At 42.1% G+C, this 20,757-nt stretch overlaps 1 protein-coding gene across 1 annotated transcript in view; it reads left to right on the top strand.

The window, feature by feature from the left end:
* Positions 1 to 20,757, top strand: part of USP12 (ubiquitin specific peptidase 12) — a 57,114-nt gene that overhangs the window by 32,646 nt on the left and 3,711 nt on the right. Inside the window, exons 3-8 of the mRNA XM_061133694.1 lie at positions 5,558 to 5,771; positions 11,011 to 11,237; positions 13,151 to 13,227; positions 13,347 to 13,430; positions 16,765 to 16,962; positions 20,015 to 20,093. Coding sequence (XP_060989677.1) covers positions 5,558 to 5,771; positions 11,011 to 11,237; positions 13,151 to 13,227; positions 13,347 to 13,430; positions 16,765 to 16,962; positions 20,015 to 20,093 — 879 coding nt within the window. The remainder of the gene's footprint in view (positions 1 to 5,557; positions 5,772 to 11,010; positions 11,238 to 13,150; positions 13,228 to 13,346; positions 13,431 to 16,764; positions 16,963 to 20,014; positions 20,094 to 20,757) is intronic.

Raw genomic sequence — 20,757 nt, forward strand, 5'->3', positions numbered from 1 at the left:
TAGTCTGTTGTTATCTTCTTTAGCCTTTTGAGTTTTTGCCTAATCTATTCTTTTTTTTTTTTAATCTATTCTTGTACTGTCATTTTATTTGGGGTTTCGTGGGGAGGAGAGTTAAATGAATATTTAATTTCCCTTGTTTATTGAGAAGTCTTGCCTCGACTTCTGTGTAGTATCTGAAATGTTTGCACTTACATATAGAGTTGCCTAGTGATCAGAAGTCTCATTTCAGTTCTAGGGGGCAGACCCCATTTTCTCCAGTCTCACTGCTCCTTCTCTGTGGGAACCACCCTTACCTGGTTCAGACCCCAAAGCTCGTTTGTGTCTTGAATTGTCGTAAAGCTGTAGCCATTGTTAGTGTCTCAGGAGAACCTCTTTCCTTTAGAACAGTAGTGTTTTCTATATTGAAGGCTGTCTTGCCTTTAGCTTATTCTGCATAAGCATTCCAGCTTTCTCCCTTTTGTGCCTAAATAACTTTTTTTGCAAATTACCTCCAAACAAGTAAAACAACATACTTGATACGATACGAGTCCTAAAGCTCTGTGAGGCTTCTCTGGTGGCTCTGTCAGGAAAGAATCCACCTGCAATGCAGGAGACCTGGGTTCGATCCCTGAGTTAGGAAGATTCCCTGCAGGAGGGCATGGCAACCCACTGCAGTATTTTTGCCTGGAAAATCCCCAAGGACAGAGGAGCCTGGTGGCCCTGCAGTCCATGGGGTCTCAAAGAGTTGGACATGACTAAACACCTCTGTGGTATTTTTTTTTTCTGCTGATGTTTTTAACTCAATATGATACCAGTATCCAAACAACATTGTTGATTGTGTTACCAAAAGTTTCTAAGAAGATATCATTTTTATTACTTCGTATGCACCAGTCTAAATTCAAAAGGTGGGGTTTGTGTTTCTCCCTTGAAGCTGAATAAATGAGGTTCAATAAAGTCAAGGAAAGCTGGAGTTTCTGATCTCTGTGCCTCGTTACGATGATGAAGAATTGAGATCCCTGAGGTCCTGAGGTAGCCAGGGCTCCGGCTGTGAAGGGTTGATGGGCACTTCAAAGCCTGCTCAGAGACCAGTGGTGGTGAGAGTAGGCACAGCTGACCCGGGACAGTGATGCACGCTCCTGGGATCTGTGCTCTTGGGCCACTTCACGGCTGTGTTGTGTGCCTTGAACCCTTTTCCACCAGCTCTGTTTTCAACTCTTACATCGTCATCACCCTTCTCTCTAGTTTCCTTCCCCCTTTTTTATTTGGAGAGTTATCACACTATTTACAGAGTCCCTTAAAAACTAAGGTTGGAGCTCTGAGGGGTTGGGGAGATGGCTTAGTTTAATTCAGAGGAGAACATTTGAACACCTTCCTGCTGTCCCTATGCCTGTCTGCCAAGTCGTTAGTGTTTGTAAATAACACGGAATGCAGCTGCTTTAAGGAACTCGGTGGTTAATCTTTCCTAATAATTGGATTCTGTTAAAATGAGGCACGTGTCTGTTTTCTTCTAATCTTAGCGAAGTGTGCATTTCCAAGTTCATTTTAATCACTCTTAGAAAAAGCGAATACTAAAAAGAGTTCCTGTTAGGTCTGCCTGATTGAATCCCTTTCTGTGACTAGTAAAAGTACTAGAATCACTCAAAGGCATTTGCTTTTGGGAAACTGTGTGTTTGGGCAGTTAGAAAAGGAGACTTTTTTTTTTAATAGAAGAGAAAAAAACCCACAGTTTAATTAACCTACCAGAAAATTCAGAGTGGTTACTCTTCACTTTGTTAATAACAGTCTAGTTTCCATTACTTTCAGTTGTAGATATTTTTATCTTGGAGGAACATTTTCACAAATGATAGCTTTCATGGCAGTTGACTCTTCATGATAACTCTGATGTCTATCCGTGTGATTTGCATAATACATATAGTGGGGTTTCCTATTGAGTTAACCCTTGTGGATACGTCAGTATTTCTGATGTTGCAGGATGTCAGGAGAAATATGGGTGTGGCTAGGGGGTACAGGGGAGTGCAGAAACCATCTCAAGAGGCAGAGGAGCCTTTGGGTGCTTTCTTTTGCCGTAAAATCCCTCTTTTACATGTCGGCTGTTTGTGCAGTTAGCTGAATTCTTTGAAAACAAATGGTTTTAATCTGATCAACCAACTTACCTTTTCCCCTTTATATCTTGTAGCCAATAAATACTTAGTCTAGTGAAGTTGAGTGAAGAGTGATTTAGACTACTCTCTTTCCTACTTTTTGTGCAGTCGCTCCATTTTTAGCAGCCTTTTGAGAATCATTTTATTTTAACTTTCTAATACAATAAGCCCCCAAACACAAGTTGGTTGGGATTAATGAATTTTTTTGTGAGGCTGAACCATCTTATAAAAGGCTGTCTCTGATCTGAACTGATTGTAGTCATTAGTTGGAACTCTGAATCCAGGGAACAAGGGTCACCATGGAGGAAAGAGAAATAAAAATGAAACTTGCCATTTGCAGGTTACAGGGTTTAGTAGGCTGATGTCTCTTGGTTCTGTTTTCTTTTGTGTTGATTTCATTCTCCTTTCGTTTCTTCCCACCTGGTGTCCTTAGACTGCTCAAAGCCTATATTAAGAGAGACTGCAGACTGTTCATATCAAACCTGACCGAAGGACTTGGGCCAGATTGGATCAAGTGCCTGACCCTGTGGCAGCATCTGCAGAAGGGCTTGTGACTGACCCCCTTACAGAATTTGCATAGAGAAGTCAATTCCTGTGAGGAGGCCTGGGGCTGGGGAGCAGGTGAGGGGGGAGGAGCAGGTGAGGAGGGGGGTCAGGATGGGGGTCAGGTGAGGGGGAGGAGCAGTGTCCCTGAGAATCTGGATTAGGTACCCGTGGCTGCAGGGAGCAGGTGGTTGGGGACATGGGGTCTAGAGTTACGTCGAACAGAGCCCCCTGAACAGACATTGTGGTGGGGAGAAGAGGGTCTTCCCTTAGAAGGGTGTGTTCACGGGACAGGCACCGTCACCAACTAGTGTGGGCGACAGTGGGGCAGTTAACCATTTAAAACATTCTGCTGATATTATGTTGACGTAATAGTGGTTAAAACCAGTAGTTTCCAAATGGAATATGTAAGATGATTCATTGCGGGGCGGGGGCGAAAGTATGAGCATGGCTAATGTTTACTTTTACCTAAAAATGAAAGATAGAGTAAGTCTTGCTGGTTCTTAATAAATGGACGGCGCTGGCGCCCGTGTGCCATCCACACGCGTGGTCCGTGTCACGGCAGGATGCACGGTGCTGCAGGCTGACCTGCCACCCCTCTGGTTTGTTGTGCTGTTGCCGTCTGTCATGATTTAAGTGTAGACCTGGGGGTTATAGGATTTAATCTGTTTCAGCTAAGCTAAGGGACAGATGACTCAAAAAGGTTGTTTCAAAAATAACCATGTAGTGATGAGGTATGCCGGAACCACACTAAGTTCCTCATGCAGATCATTGAGTTAATTCTTCACAAGATTGTAGAGGTTGGTGCGGGTATAAACGTCATTTACAGATGAGGAAACCGATAAAGAGAGTGGCTTGGTAACTTCCCTAGGAAGGCGATGATAGTAAAAACCCATCCTGTGTTTTAAAGTCATTTGAAGTCATTCTTTAAGTAATTCTGCCACCAGCTTGATAGACATTTAGGTTTATTTCTGTTTATTTTCAATTTTAGGAATTTATTTTTTCTTCCTGTTTTTGTTTTTAATTTAGTTTTTAAAAAATATGGATACAGGAACTTTCCTGGTGGTCCAGTGGCTGAGATTCTGAGCTCCCAATGCAGGGGGCCCAGGTTCGATCCCTGGTTGGGGAACTAGATCTCACATGCTGCAACTAAAAGTCTGCATGCTGCAACTAAAGATCCTGTGTTCCTCAATTGAGACCCAGGGCAGCCAAATAAATCTTTTTTAAAAAATATGGGTGCAAAAGAAACTTCTTATATCCATGTACATGCACAGTGGCCTCACTTTCATTGCTCGCTCCTCTTTTCTCTCTCTCTATAAATAATCATTTATATTAGCTTTTGATTTAGCCTTCCTAGTTTTAAAATATCAGCAGACATGCGCTTGTGTTTATGGACATAGTTGAAGAGTTCTCATTCTTCAGCACTCCTCTGCAGGTAGCCTGTTAACAGTTAACGCATACAGGACCTCACCCTGGGACAGTTCTCTGAAACCTGTCCTCGGTCCTTGTTTACTCCCTGGATCCTCCCTGATTGACTTCCAGGTGTTTTATTAGCCTGCTTTTCACGTCATTGTTTCTATTCATGGGAAGGAAGAAGGCAGAAAATATTTGTCAAGCTCTGTGTTCTTTTCTTTGTAAAGTAAGACTGTTCCTCCCTTGTCATTAAACAGAAGGAAACTCGTGCCTCCCCAGCATCTAGTGGTTAAGACTATGTGCCTCCAATGCAGGGACGCAGGTTTGATTCCTGGCTGGGGAACTAAGATCCCACATGCCTCGGGGCAAGGCCAAAAAAAAAAAAAAGAAGAAGAAGGAAACTGAAGCTGAGTGAGTCGTGGTCACCTGCTTCAGGCCACATGGCCAGTGAGAGGTGGGGCTGCCATTCAGGATTCAACTCCAGAGCAAGTCCACATCCTCCTGATGGATCAGGCACGGTGTGACCTGGCGTTTCAGCATGTCGGTGGTGGTTCAGCTGTCACACTGCTGATTTTTTCATCTAATACTTCTAAGTATCCTGTTTTTTTTCTTATTTTCTGTTTTTATTTTTTGTATGGCACTGAAGAACTTGATAGTAAACTTCACTATTATGTTTTTTTTAAAGAATTTTTGAGAGTTATATTTTTAAATGTACAGTATAGAAAATGGTTCTTATACAACCAATACTATCAAAACAGTGGGAGTTGGAAAAGAAAAAAATTCTCCAGAATCCTAAACCTTAACTAATCTCACTATTTAAACTGTGTAGTTCTTTTAACTCAGTAGTCCTAAAGGCCAAACCTATCGCATGTATCTTTCTTTTGTTTTAACCTGAAACTGATGTCAAGAGCATCCATTTAATGTTAAAATGGCTAATTTGCAGTCAGGACAGTTATTTCTACCCTCAGTTCAGTTCAGTTGCTCAGTTGTGTCCAACTCTTTGCGACCCCATGGACTGTAGCACACCAGGCTTCCCTATCCGTCGCCAACTCCTGGAGTTTACTTAAAGTCATGTCCGCTGAGTCAGTGATGCCATCCAACCATCTCATCCTCTGTCATCCCCTTCTCCTCCTGCCTTCAGTCTTTCTCAGCATCAGTTCCAATGAGTTTTCCACCGAGTCAGTTCTTCGCATCAGGTGGCCAAAGTATTGGAGTTTCAGCTTCAGCATCAGTCCTTCCAGGACTGATTTCCTTTAGGTTGGACTGATTGGGTCTCCTTACAGTCCAAGGGACTTTTAAGAGTCTTCTCCAGCTCCACAGTTCTACCCTCAGGTACCTTATAATTTATGAGGATCATAAATATTTGCTATCTTGCTTTCTCTTCTCTCAACAACTCTAGGCTTGGAAATTCTTTCTCTGGAAATTGTTTTACCCCCAATTTTAACAAATAAGTTTTTTTTTTTTTTCTTTTCCTATTCTAGTTTGGGAATACCTGCTACTGCAATTCAGTTCTTCAGGCACTTTACTTCTGTCGTCCGTTTCGGGAAAAAGTTCTCGCATACAAGAGTCAGCCCCGAAAGAAGGAGAGCCTTCTCACGTGCTTAGCAGACCTCTTCCACAGCATCGCCACCCAGAAGAAGAAGGTTGGAGTCATACCTCCTAAGAAGTTCATAACGAGACTGCGGAAAGAAAATGGTAAATAACTCTTCTGCTTCTCAGCCTGCTGCTAAGGTAACAGGACGGTCGGGTGCAGCAAGCGTCAGCTGGGCGTCCTCACGCCCGATGGTGCGGCGGCCTCTCAGAAGCCAAAGGTGGTGTTCCTGCCGCAAAGGCAGCGCCAGCCGGCTCAGTGAGGACACAGTCAGGCGGGTTTCTGTGAGGTGCGGCTGCCGTCTGAAGTGTGCTATAAGAGATCAAATTCTGTAGGCCTGGAAATGAGAAATCATCATTTCTCTTTTTTTGCCTGCTTGGCCCTTTGATCAAGGAAAGTTGTTGGGAGGCACTTCCCTCGTGGTCCAGTGGCTGAGACTCTAGGCTCCCAATGCGGGCGGGGGCGGGGGTGTTGGATGTGGCTGGGTTTGATCCCTGATCAGGGAACTAGATCCTGCATGCTACAACTAAGACCCGGTGTAGCCAAATATTGAAAAAGGAAAAGTTGTGGGGTCTTCTGCAGTGTTTTTGTTGATTTTTTCCTTTTCCCCAATTACTGTTCATTTGGGGTTTTTTTTTTTTTTTTGGTAATGCTTTTCATGAATATTAACTCATTTGATCCTTACAATAACCTCATGAGAGGCCATTATATTTCCCCCACTTTAGCCATGGAAGAAAAACAAAAACGGAAGCTGAAAGACTTGCCAGGAGTCACTCCCCAGGCAAAGGAAAGCACCAACACAATAAATGAAACTTTCTGGTTTAGGATATATGGTTTTAACTCCACCCCCTACCCCACCCCCCCTTTTAAAAATAGTAACTGGCTACACCCCCACTTCCGTTTTTCTCTCTTCAAATAGTTTTCATTTGATTTCCTTAGCAAGCTCATCATTAGTCACTACTTCCTCAGTTGCCCTGTGGTCACTGGCACTCAGGGGTGTTAAGGTGACCTGTCAGGCCCGCGTCCTCCCTGATGTCTGAGCCCAGCGTCTGTCCAGGGTGGTGAGCTGCCTCGGGAAGTTCGGATGGACTTGAGAAATGTGTGGAATTCTTTTTGCTTGTTTGTTTGGATGTAGGCATTTCAGTCCCTATAGAAGGAAAATTGGGTGTTATTTTTAGTTTCATTTGTTAGCTGTTAAATATAATGATGCCCATAGAAATATGATTTGAGAAGTTTCTAAGGTTGGTTATTAATGGGGAGTCCTGCCCTTAACTCAGTTGACACTGTTCATTGTCACATGAATCGAGAGAAGCATGGGTCATACTAAATTTCCTAAAACATATGAAGATGCTGCAATATTATGATTACAGGTTACTATTTTTTTTTTGTTTTTCATTTATTTTTACCAGTTGGAGGCCAACCACTCTACAATACTGCAGTGGGTTTTGTCATACAAGGTTACTATTTTTTAATCTGATAACCATGTTAAAAGTTTTGTTCATTTTCTCCATATACAAATAGATTAATTGCTCACAAAAGCACTTTTTTTTTATATTTCCCTGATTCAGGCTAAACCTACTTACTGTCTTAAATTCCAGATGTGTTGAGTATCTTCTGTTTGTGAGAAAGCCAAGTACAACTCTGTTTGAATGAGACTGATTCCGGTCTTCTCGGAGAGTTGTTTTTTTTTCGTCTGTGTTGGTGGGACACTTAAAAAATTTTGTCCTGGTAGGAAGCTCATGTACAGTTGACCTTTGGACAACATGGGTTTATATTGCCTGTGTCCACTTATACGAGGATTTTCTCAGTAGTCAATACTACAGCCCTGCATCATCTGTGGTGGCTCACATCCCAGGTGCATGACCGGGTACGGAGGATCCTCACATACGAGGGGCTGACTATGGTTTTACGTGGGTTTTCACCTGTGCAGAGGGTCACTTCTCCTAAGGTGGCTTGAAGTCAGAACAGCTGACTTGTAGCAGTGTGCATCATTCGCACTGCTGTTGGGGGCCAAGTTTATTCTTCTTACGTCACCTTCACTGTTCGGTGCCTGTGGTCTGTCTGTTTATTCATTCATTCATTCATTCATTCATTCAAGAAATGTCAGATGACCTCTTTGGTTTACCATGGGGTTGAATATTTTTTCATGTATTTTATTTAACCTTTAAAATTTTGTTTCTATAAGTTGTTGATCTCAAGTCTTTTGCCGACTTTGTCTTTTGTATACATTCTTTTTATGTTGAAGATGTTGATACCTTTCAGGTTTCACCATCTTAAACTTTTTAAATGATTTCTAATGTGTAGAACTTAGTCTCATGCGGTCATATCTGCAGCTCTTCTAAAATGTAATTTTTAAATTCCTGTGTCTTAGGGAGGTTTTCCCTCGATTTTCTAATTGGTTTCTATTCTATCATTGTGAAAATGTAAACCGTAGACTTCCTGAACTTATATAAGCTCTGGAGGTGAAACTTCCTGACTGGGTGGTGGTCTGAGTGCGTCTTGTTGGCTGGGTGCAGACGCCTGTGTGGCCAGGTGGTCTGGCTGCTCGAGTCCCCTGGGTGGGGCTGGATGGCCTGGCTTGAGTCCTGGTTCTGCCGATTCCTGGCAGTGTCTTTACCGCGCTCTCCCATTTTCTCACTTGTGAAATACTGCTAATAGCGGTGTCACGGGGTTGTTAGGAAGATGGCATGAGGCCCTGCCCTGGAAGGTCTTCCTCTCCAGGCTCAGGGTACGTGATGCGAGCACAGGTCAAGCGCTTAGTGTTGCCACGACAGTGACTCATTTGAGTAGCTGTGGGGGACGTTCCACGGAGTTACGGGTCTCATGTTTGGAAGGGCCCTTGGAGATTCTCTGGATTAAATAGATTTTCTATGATGCCTGTTCCCTAAACCTGACTGCGTAGCAGAATCACCCGGAGGAGCTTAGAGAAGTACAGGTTCCGGGCCTCACCCGACTCGGTCAGAGGGTACACACGGGGTGATTTATCATGTTCACGGCTTTCTCTGTGGTTCGTATGCATTTGCCCTGGCACTGCCACGAGGTTGTCCACTTTCTGCTTTAAAACTTGCCCTATTGTAGTATCTGTTCAGTTCAATCACTCAGTCATGTCAGACTCTTTTGCAACCCCATGGACTGCAGCACGCCAGGCTTCCCTGTCCATCACCAACTCCTGGAGTTTACTCAAACTCATGTCCATTGAGTCAGTGTTGCCATCCAAACATCTCATCCTCTGTCATCCCCTTCTCCTCCTGTCTTCAATCTTTCCCAGCATCGGGGTCTTTTCAAATGAGTCAGTTCTTCGAATCAGGTGGCCAAAGTATTGGAATTTCAGCTCAGCTTCAGCATCAGTCCTTTCAATGACTATTTAGGACTGATGTCCTTCAGGATGGACTGGTTTGATCTCCTTGCAGTCCAAGGGACTCTCAAGAGTCTTCTCCAACACCACAGTTCAAAAGCATCAATTCTTTGGCGCTCAGCTTGCTTTATAGTCCAACTCTCACATCCATACACGACTATTGGAAAAACCACAGCTTTGACTAGACAGACCTTTGTTGGCCAAGTAATGCCTCTGCTTTTTAATATGTTGTCTAGATTGGTCATCAAGGAGCAGGCGTCTTTCAGTTTCATGGCTGCAGTCACCATCTGCACTGATTTTGGAGGCCAAAAAAATAAAGTCTAAAGTCTCTCACTGTTTCCCCATCTCTCTGCCATGAAGTGATGGGACCAAATGCCATGATCTTCATTTTCTGAATGTTGAGCTTTAAGCCAACTTTTTCACTCTCCTCTTTCACTTTCATCAAGAGGCTCTTTAGTTCTTCGCTTTCTGCCATAAGGGTGGTGTCATTTGCATATCTGAGGTTATTGATATTTCTCCCGGCAATCTTGATTCTAGCTTGTGCCTCATCCACCTCAGCATTTCACATGATATACTCTGCATATAAGTTAAATAAGCAGGGTGACAATATACAGTCTTGATGTACTCCTTTCCCGATTTGGAACCAGTTTGTTGTTCCATTTACAGTTTTAACTGTTGCTTCCTGACCTGCATACTGATTTCTCAGGAGGTAGGTCAGGTGGTCTGGTATTCCCATCTCTTTAAGAATTTTCCACAGTTTGTTGTGATCCACATAGTCAAAGGCTTTGGCATAGTCAGTAAAGCAGAAATAGATGTTTTTCTGGAATTCTCTTGCTTTTTTGATAATCCAACAGATGTTGGCAATTTGATCTCTGGTTCCTCTGCCTTCTCTAAATCCACCTTGAGCATCTGGAAGTTCATGGTTTATGTACAGTTGAAGCCTGGCTTGGAGAATTTTGAGCATTACTTTGCTAGAGTTTGAGATGAATGCCATTGTGCAGTAGTTTGAGCATTCTTTGGCATTGCCTCTCTTTGGGATTGGAATGAAAACTGCCCTTTTCCAGTCCTGTGGCCACTGCTGAGTTTTCCAAATTTGCTGGCATATTGAGTGCAGCACTTTCACAGCATCATCTTTTAGGATTTGAAATAGCTCAATTTCAAATGAGAGGAATGATGGAGGAATTCCTTCAAATGATGGATGAATTCCATCACCTCCAGTAGCTTTTTTTGTCGTGATGCTTTTCTAAGGCCCACTTGACTTCGCAGTCCAGGATGGCTGGCTCTAGGTGAGTGATCAAGTCATCATGATTATCTGGGTCATGAAGATCTTTTCTGTATAGTTCTTCTGTGTATTCTTGCCACTTCTTCTTAATATCTTCTGCTTCTGTTAGGTCCTTACCATTTCTGTCCTTTATTGTGCCCATCTTTGCATGAAATGTTCCCCTGGTATCTCTCATTTTCTTGAAGAGATCTCTAGTCTTTCCCATTCTATTGTTTTCCTCTATTTCTTTGCATTGAGCGCTGAGGAAGGCTTTCTTATCTCTCCTTGCTATTCTTTGGAATTCTGCATTCAAATGGGTATATCTTTCCTTTTTTCCTTTGCTTTTCACTTCTCTTCTTTTCACAGCTATTTGTAAGGCTTCATCAGACAACCGTTTTGCCTTTTTGTAGTATTTATGGGATGATAGATTAAGTGAACTGATAAAAAACAGTTGTTTCTTACCACCTCAATACATTATGTATGAGGACAGGTTTTCTCTTTTTTGATCAATTAGTATTTTTTAGAAGATTTTTATTCATCATAACTTTATTTTCCCCAAATTCGACTCATAATTTGTACATGTGAAAGATACCTGTTTCTTGTCCATTACTAACAGTCCTAAACATTTTATGTAGTTCTGATAAAAATACTAGATATTCTTTTTTTATTTAGTTTTTTAATGCAGTTATTCATTCTGAAATAATTCTCTATGTATTGTTATTTTTAGAGCTCTTTGACAACTACATGCAGCAAGATGCCCACGAATTCCTAAATTACCTACTAAATACCATTGCTGATATTTTACAAGAAGAGAGAAAGCAGGAGAAACAAAATGGTCGTTTGCCTAATGGTAACATTGACAGTGAAAATAACAGCACACCAGACCCAACATGGGTTCATGAGATCTTTCAGGGAACACTGACTAATGAAACCAGATGTCTTACTTGTGAAACCGTAAGTATATCATAAAATGTCGTATAGAACCCGTCTAACCCATTGTGTTAAAAGTTCTTTGAAGATGAGTATGAGAGTGAACTTGAGAGTTGTGCCTGTGACCGACGAGCCTCTCAGCTGTCTGCTTGCTGACTGGACCCTGAGCTGGCAGAGAAACACTCGCTGTGGTTTGAACTGTTTTGAGGCTTCACGTTGAACAGGAGGGCTGTCCTGTGACTGCGGTGTCGTACAGAGTAGTCTCGCTGCTCTGATGACCCTCTGTGCCCTGGCGGCCACTGGTCATTTTACTGCCTCCATAGTTTGCCCTTTGCAGATGCCACATGGTTGGAATCGTAGAGTATGTGGTCTTTTCAGATTGGCTTCTTTCACTCAGCAGTAGATATTTCAGGTTCCCGCCTGTCTTTTCACAGCTTGATAGCTCATTTCTTTTTAATTGCTGAATTACATTTTATTGTCTGGATGTACCAGAGTTTATCCATTCACCTACTGAAGGACATCTCGGTTGCTTACAGGTTTTGGTAATTATGAATAAAGCTGCTCAGAACACGCACGTGCAGGATTTTGTGTGGATATAAGTTTTCAGTGCCTCAGTTAGTGGTCAGGGACGCAGTTGCTAGATCGTGTGGTAGGAAGAGTACATTTAGTTTTGGAACTACATTCACATTCCCACCAGCAATGAGGGAGAGTTCCTGCGGCTCCACGTCCTGGTCAGCACGTGCTGATGTCCGCGTTTTGGATTTTGGCTGTTCTAATAGGTGTGTAGTGTTGTCTCGTTTTAATTTGCATTTCTCTGATGGCATATAGTGTGGAACATCTTTTCATGCACCCGTTTGCCATATATATATCTTCTTTGGTGAGTCTTTGGCCCTGGTCTTTGGCCCATTTTTCAAATCAGGTTGTTTGTTTTCTAGTTGTTGAGTTTTAGGAGTACTTTGTACATTTTAGGTACCAGGCCTTTGTCAGATGTGTCATTTGCAAGGATTTCTCCCAGCCTGTGGCTCATCTTCACATTCTCTGAACCGTGCCTTTGGCAGATCAGAAGTTTTTAATTTTAAATTTTAATAAAGTCCCGTTTGTTTTTTTTCCTTCATGGAAATGCTTTTGATATTCTTTAAATGCTTTTGGTGTCGTATCGAAAAAGTCATCACAGACCATCTGTGTGTGTAGAGTTGTGTGGTGGGGGGTGGGGGGGGTGAGGGATGCTCCTGGGGACCGAGTCTGACGTCCCTCCGGTTGCATCCTGTTGCGGGAGGCAGCCAGCATGAGTGATGTGTCCTGTTCCAGTTCAGTGAATAAGTAGCAACTTTAGATCATTATAGATGATTTATTCATAATTCAAACAGAGCATGGTTAAATTCAGAGGATAAATGAAAGAAAGTCATAAGCGAAGGCTCAGTTTGGCATGTTGGGCTAATATTTTTTCTTAAATGGTAATTTTTTTCTTAAATAATTAAACAGTACAGAGATCGTCCTTTACCAGCCATTCTCATCCAGCCCTGTCCTGTGTTCTTTTAAGAATTACTGTATATGGCATAGTTTACACCCTGGACACAGGAGCCTGGCAGGCTACAGTCCATGGGGTTGAAAGAGTGGGCCACGACTGAGTGACTAAACCACCCCCAATACCAGGATTCGGGGAAGTGATGGGATTTCACATCACACCAGCCTTTGCCAGTAAGGAGAGCAGCCGTAGGTGCACTTTGGCGCTTTCCTCTAAATATAATGAAGGGTATTGATTCAGCATCCTTTTGTAAACTTGCATGACTCAAGTAGTTTCTTTTCAACTTTGGGGAAAAGGTTCTTTATTTATTTAATAATACTAATAATAATCTGCATTTAATTCTGTCATTTTGGAGCAGTAATTTACTGATATCTAAAGAAATCAAAGGTAATTAATTCTCTTATTTTTATAGATAAGCAGCAAAGATGAAGATTTTTTAGACCTTTCTGTTGACGTGGAACAAAACACATCAATTACTCACTGCTTAAGGTAAGCGTGGAATTTTTTATTCTGACAGTTAATGATTATCTTTGGTTTTTAGAATATCTTTAAATGAATACATCATTTTCTGGTATATGCAAAACTAATTTATTTTGAATTTTACACAGGGGTTTTAGCAACACAGAAACTCTATGCAGTGAATACAAATATTACTGTGAAGAATGTCGCAGCAAACAGGAAGCACACAAACGGTAATTTAGTGTTTTCTGAAATTCATAGTGATTCTTTGGCCATGGATGTTCTAGCCAGAAGTGATCTCTGGCAGTTTGCATTGAATAATCATCCTTCATTTTATCACCAACCGTTAAGACTCATTAGGTAATGACTAGACAAACACATTAGGTAGTTACCAGGCAAGCAGTGCTCAACTCTGCTACCTTGACTATCCACACTTGGTGAGTGGTTAGTCACCATAAACAGTACAGCGAGAGGATTCTGCTTTGAAGCCTTCCTCGTTGTGTAAGCATTCTCTGGGTGAGGAAAGAAGAGGGGAAAGGTGCCTTCTTCACGCCCACTCCAGTCCCCACTGTTCCTCCATGGGATTCATGCCTTCTCTCATTGTGTCACCGTGAAGACCGTATTCTGGTATCAGAAAATGGACTCATCATCACCCTGATTATTTTACCTTTTACTTTGAAGCAGCCTCAAAGTCTTGTGAACAATATACCAAGAATGCTTTTTCACCCTAAACCATTTGAGAGTGGGTCCCTCCTGTGATGTCCCACAATTCTGAGACTTCGGTAGCAGTGTCCTGCCAGCAAGGAGGTTTCCCCTGTACCATGTCTGTCCACGTCAGGAGAGCAGCAGTGATACGTTACTGTTGTTGTAGACCTTATTTTAGCATCACCAAATGTTCCAGTAACGTCCTTAATAGAAAAGAAGGATCCAGTCCAGAAGCACACGTTGCATTTAGCATTCGTGTCTCTGTCATCTTTTTACATCGGGAGCAGTTCCTTGTTAGTCTTTGCTTGACTCTCACTCTCTTGACACTTAAAAATTACAGGTTAGTTATTTTACATAATGTCCTTCTTTGGGTTCATCTCATGTTTTCATGTGATGAGGTTCAGATTATGTATTCTGGGCAAGAATCACACAGAGGTGAGGCTGTGTTCTTTTTAAATGGTACACGATTTTGATACGTGTCATGTGTCAGGGCCCCCACGACCCCTCCTGGATTTGATGCTTCCCTAGAAGGACCTGCAGGATTCAGCATCTGTAGTCCTGCTCACAGCTAAGGTTTGTCACAGGGAACAGTGCAGGTCTGATCAGCAAAGGGGAAGCCAGGCCAGCTTCCAAGTGTCCTGTCCCCGTGGAGTCACATGGGCACACTTGTTTCTCCATCATTGAATGTGACAGCATTGTCTCCCAGAGAAGCTCATCACAGACTCAGTGTGGTGCCCGAGATTTACTGGGGGCAGGTCACCTAGCATTCCCTGCCTGTGTGTGTGCATACACGCTCAGTCACTCAGTGTCCGACGCTTTGCGGCCTCATGGACCACAGTCCGCCAGGCTCCTCTGTCTATGGGGTTCTCCAGGCAAGAATACCGGAGTGGGTTGCCGTTTCCTCCTCAAGGGATCTTCCTGACCCAGGGATCAAACCTGAGTCTCTTATGTCTAATGCATCACAGGCGGATTCTTCACCCGCCAAGCCATCAGGCATGTGCCAAAACTCCAGGCATGTACCAAAACTCCAAGCTCCTGGAAGGGAAGCAAGTGTTCAGCATAAACCATTTGATCTGCACAACAAGTTCAGGCACATCGAGACCCGCTTATCAGCTAGGAAACAGTGGGAGCACCCCCAGATCAAGGTCCCAGATGCCAGCTGAGGATCAGCCCCACAGCCAGCCTTTCCCAGGATGGTCTGGGGCCTGCTCTGTATGTCCCGTGACTGCTGCCGTTCTCTCTGGTCACTTGACTGAGGTGCTGTCTCCCAGCGTTAAGCTGTTAAGCTGTGCTTTTTCCCTAGTTGTAACTCATATGCATTTTGTGTGGAGGTATTTTGAGATTGTAAATATCCCTGTTTCTCAGTTTCAGTGAGGGCTCAGGGATATTGTATTTGAAGTTATATATTTAATTTCTAGAAATGGAATTATTGGGGGAAAGGGCATAAAGACTATTGATTCCTGTGGCTGACTGGTTTTCCAGGAAAGATTAGGTTTTTACATTTATTTTCACTAATGTTTTCCACTGGCCAGGTTAGTAAATATTTCTAAGATCATCAGCTGCTCCTCCACACTTAAGATCTGTAGAATGCAGGTTTCACATAAGGCTATAAACTTATTTTTTTTTTTTTCACTTTATTGGAGGCAGTGGCTTAGTAAATTTTTTTTTTTTTTAATTATGAAAAGTGTTTTGCTTCACTGAACACATACAGAATTCAGTCCTGCACTGTTTGTCAAGTACCTGCTGTGTGCCAGGCGTATTACTGGGTGGTGGGGAAATACGATGAAAGAGGTGGTTTCTGTCTGCCCAGAGTCCAGACCCTAGACGAAGAGAGAGACCACAGCCATCTCCGTATTTTGTAGTGTAGCAAACTGTACTGAGACAGAGAGTGAGTCTATGAAGTGCTGATGGAGGACCAAGGAGAACGGCTGTTTCTGTCGGAAGGGAAAGCATTGGCGGCGAATTTTGTAAGAAGAGGCTGCCATGCAGTGACGTGGGAGAGCAGAGATGGCGTGGAGGGGGTCTTCAGGATTGTTGAGGATGAGGAGGCCTGGACTTCACAGGTAGATACCTCATTCCTGTGTTTCCAGGTTATTTTATTGCCTTTCAAGGATCCACACAGTCAGAGCTGTTAGTAAGGAGCTGTATCCCGTCTCTGTGAAACACCCTGAGTGGCTGGTCTTCATTGCTCTTCTCTCTCTCTCTCTCCCTCCTGTTCCCAGTCTGTTCCTGACTTACGTAGATGAGTAGAACAAATGGATTTCAGTCTCTGCTCACAGCAGCTCCTAGGAGCCGGTTTTTCCTCTACCAGACACAGGCATCGCCTGCAGTCTGCCTTGTCATAAGGGACCTCTGTTTCAGGAGTACAGAGTTCTTAAAATAAAGGGCTAGTCCTCTGTTTGGGAGCCACACGGAGTTCCACGTCGCATTATGTGGTTTGGAGATGTTGGGGGACAGGGGGCCGTCTTAAGACCGTCAGAATGTTACTCTGCTGATGTAAGAGTCACAGTAGATCGCTGTTCACCTCAGACCATCACAGTATTATTAATCAGCTCTACCCCAACACAAATGGCAACCCACTCCAGTATTCTTGCCTGGAGAATCCCACGGACAGAGGAGCCTGGCAGGCTACAGTCCATGGGATCGCGAGAGTTGGACACGACTTAGTGACTAAACCACCACCACCACCCCCCCAAAATAAAAAACTTAAAAAAAGGCACAGGTAGAAATATGTGGAAGTGGGCAGTGCCGGGCTAATAAAACTAACCGTCAACGGTTAATTGAATCCTGCAGTTTGATAGTTCTTTTAAGGTCATGGTGAATGTCTGTTACGAAATTCTGTCTTCATGTTTATCCTGACAGGATGAAAGTGAAAAAGCTGCCCATGATTCTAGCTCTGCATCTGAAAAGATTTAAGTATATGGATCAACTTCATCGATACACAAAACTTTCTTACCGGGTGGTTTTTCCTTTAGAACTTCGTCTGTTTAACACTTCAGGCGATGCGACCAATCCTGACAGAATGTATGACCTCGTGGCCGTCGTGGTTCACTGTGGAAGGTAATGGGCGTGGGCCGTGCCGGCAGGAGGCTGGGGGTGGGCAGTGCTCACAGGACATCCCAGAGCCTCTCAGAGGCGGGCCTGCCAGAGATTCTGTACCCCCGGTGCTCTCGGACCGAGATGAGTTTATTTCAGAATGAGTATTTCAGATCCATTTTACCATCTCCTCCTTAAAACTTTTATATGTTAAAATAGTGTGTTATTGCTTGGACCTGATATTTTTTCTTATTATCTAAATAGGGGCTTCCCTCGTAGCTCAGTTGGTAAAGAATATGCCTGCAGTGCAGCAGACCCAGGTTCAATTCCTGGGTCAGGAAGATCCCCTGGGGAAGGGAATGGCAACCCACTCCAGTATTCTTGCCTGGAGAATCCCATGGACAGAGGAGCCTGGCAGGCTACAGTCCATGGGGTCACAAGAGTCGGACACAACTTAGCGACTAAACCACCACCACCACCATCTAAATATTACTCTGAGAACTTTTAAGTCCTGTTAGTTTTCTTTTTGGTTTTTCTTGGTTGCTGGTTGAAAAAAAAAGATGCTGCTTAAAGAGATTTTATAAAATAAATTATTTTTACAAAATAAATAAATCTGAGACTAGTTGGATATGTTCATCATGTTAATAATAATGAAAAACACTTTAAGAAGGCTTTGGAAATAACCTTCAAAGATAAGTTTTCTGATTTTACAAGTGTGTGTGTGTTTCCTATTAGTTAATTTAGTGTACTGTCTCATCTATAGACCTTAATTTATAAAATAACTCAAAAAGATTCTCAGACCACAAGAGCATTTCATAATCAACATTTATGTTTGGAACATAAGTCTTTGTTGACTGTTTACAATTTCCTGTATTAATTTTATTACACACACACACACACACACACTTTGGCTGTACTGTACTGCTTGTGGGATCTTAGTTCCCTCACCAGTTGACTGTTTACAATTTCCTGTATTAATTTTATTACACACACACACACACACACACACTTTGGCTGTATTGTACCGCTTGTGGGATCTTAGTTCCCTCACCAGGGACTGACCAGGGCCTCACCAGTGATATTTGGAACATAAGTCTTCGTTGACTGTTTACAATTTCCTGTATTAATTTTATTACACACACACACACACACACACACACACACACACACACACTTTGGCTGTACTGTACCGCTTGTGGGATCTTAGTTCCCTCACCAGGGACTGACCAGGGCCTCGCCAGTGATATTTGGAACATAAGTCTTCGTTGACTGTTTACAATTTCCTGTATTAATTTTATTACACACACACACACACACACACACACACACACTTTGGCTGTACTGTACTGCTTGTGGGATCTTAGTTCCCTCACCAGGGACTGACCAGGGCCTCGCCAGTGATATTTGGAACATAAGTCTTCGTTGACTGTTTACAATTTCCTGTATTAATTTTATTACACACACACACACACACACACACACACACACACACTTTGGCTGTACTGTACTGCTTGTGGGATCTTAGTTCCCTCACCAGGGACTGACCAGGGCCTCGCCAGTGAAAGTGCGAGTCCTAACCACTGGACCACCAAGAAATTCCCTTCTTGTAATAATTTTAAAACAAGACACTCCTCCATTTCCCCTGGTGTTTGGAAACTTGTGCTAACAGTGTATCGTATCCCAGCTTCTCGTTAGCTGTCCCTCTCTCCCACCTTTCTGCTCAGAATATGTCGAGATAGCTGGGAGGCAGGTCCATGTCTGTCAACAGTCTTTAACCTCCACGGTCTGTGTTGGCCCATTTCCTGTCATTTATCCTCAGCAGTAATCTTGCTTTTCCATTTTTGAAGCATTCTGTTTCTAAAGTAAGTAATGACATCTGAACAGAGGAAAGCAGTATCAGATAACTTACATAAACCTACTGTAATGATCAGACTGGAGGTTTATGTTAGCATTAAAATTTTTTTTTAAGTTTAAGATGTTTTCTTCTGCATGGAAAAAGTGCTCTTGTCGTATCTTTCTGTCAACAGAGATACTAATTTTAACTACGGGATCAAAGATCTAAAGAAACTGGGAGGCAGCTTATTCTCAGATCTGAGGTTGCTGCTTTTAAAATCGTATTCAGAACCATAAAGGATAATTTGTGTTGAAAATGTTTTCAAGGCCTATAATACAATAATTGTGGTAGAATTGTAATTTAATTAAAAATTATATAAACTTTTCTAGTGAGTCATACTTAAGTAACTGGGAGCAGCTAAAAAAAGTCTTTGATGTGTTCTTTAAAAAGAATTTCCTTTAGGGAATTTGCTGGTGGTCTGGTGTTTGGGACTCCAGCTTCCACTGCAGGGGACACGAGTTCAGTCTCTGGTTGGGGAACGAAGATCCCACAAGGCACGTAGCATGGCCAAAAAAAAAAATCAAACCCCACCTTTATTTTTACATTTTCCTAGATTTCTGCATCCAAGATTTATTTAAAATGAAATACAGAGGCAATTATAATAATTACATGTTGCTAAGAATTAAGTACTTAAAACTAGCACTGATAATACTAAAAGTAAGTTACTTGTTTAGAGAAGTTTATGAAGTTGGAGCTTGATTGCAGATCCAAGGTTTCAGTATCTTTTTCAAGCATCATGTGGAATTTTTCCTCAAGAAAAACTATTGCCAAGGGTTAAGACTCAGAAATAATTCTACGTACATCATTCGATCGTTATAATTCAGTGTGTTCTGGCCTCTCCTGCCCCACAAAAATGCTAGAAAGTTTTACTTAAGTCTCTTGCAGAATCAAATTTGAACATTACTTCAAAAATAATAATTTTAAAAGGCAACAAAGAATTTTAATAGTATAGCTTTATATAAATAGAATACTGGTTATCTCTCTCAAAGTAGAGTACAAATTACTTTAAAACCAAATGACATTTCGGATCAATGTAGCTTGATCTCTTGGGGGGAAAGAATAGGTAAGGAACATTTTTATCTCTTTCAGTTTTTCTCCTTTACAGAACATGGACTTTAGGACATAGAAGAGTAATACTAATAAACTTTGTATAAAGTTAACTTTTATTTCTCTTTATTTTAGTGGTCCCAATCGAGGCCATTATATTGCAATAGTTAAGAGTCATGATTTTTGGTTGTTGTTTGATGACGACATTGTAGAAGTAAGTAGTTTCCTGATTTCTTGTTTTCCTTCAAAGTTATGTGTGTTTCTTGCTCGTGACTTTTTCCTTCTAGCTTCTCATTGTATATGACAGGTCTTCAGGTTGTAATCGAATTCCTACTTCTCACTCCCTAATATCCAGTTCCAGTGCTGCTGGAACAGTCAGCTAGCCTTGAAAATGTTTAGAATAAAACAAGTGAGACCTTTTGACCACTGAGCTAGTCAAGAAAAGAAAAAGAACTTACACTATTAAATAATTTATTGAGCTATAAGACACAGTTAAGTATGCAGATTTTAAGCAACAGCTTAAATTGTTACATGTGAACACACACACATGAGTGCACACACATAACTGCCGTCTAGATCAAGAAATGGTGTATTTCAGCACCCCAGCAAGCTCTCTTATTCCTTTTCCCCTTCAGTACCTACAGCTTTCCTCCCCCATCCCCCATCCCCTGGAACCCACTATTTCTAATTTTATTATCTTACTGGGGTTAATTTTGTCTATCTTTGAATACAAGTGGACTCATCCAGTATGACTTCTTTGGTGTCTTTTTTCACTCATTAGTATTTATGCAGTTCATTCTTGTCACCTGCAGTAGTAGTTCTTTTTTTTTATATTGCTATCTAATTTTCCATTGTACAAATATACCATGTTAGAAACT

This window comes from Dama dama, chromosome 30 (assembly GCF_033118175.1).
Source record: "Dama dama isolate Ldn47 chromosome 30, ASM3311817v1, whole genome shotgun sequence".
Classification (NCBI taxonomy): domain Eukaryota; kingdom Metazoa; phylum Chordata; class Mammalia; order Artiodactyla; family Cervidae; genus Dama; species Dama dama.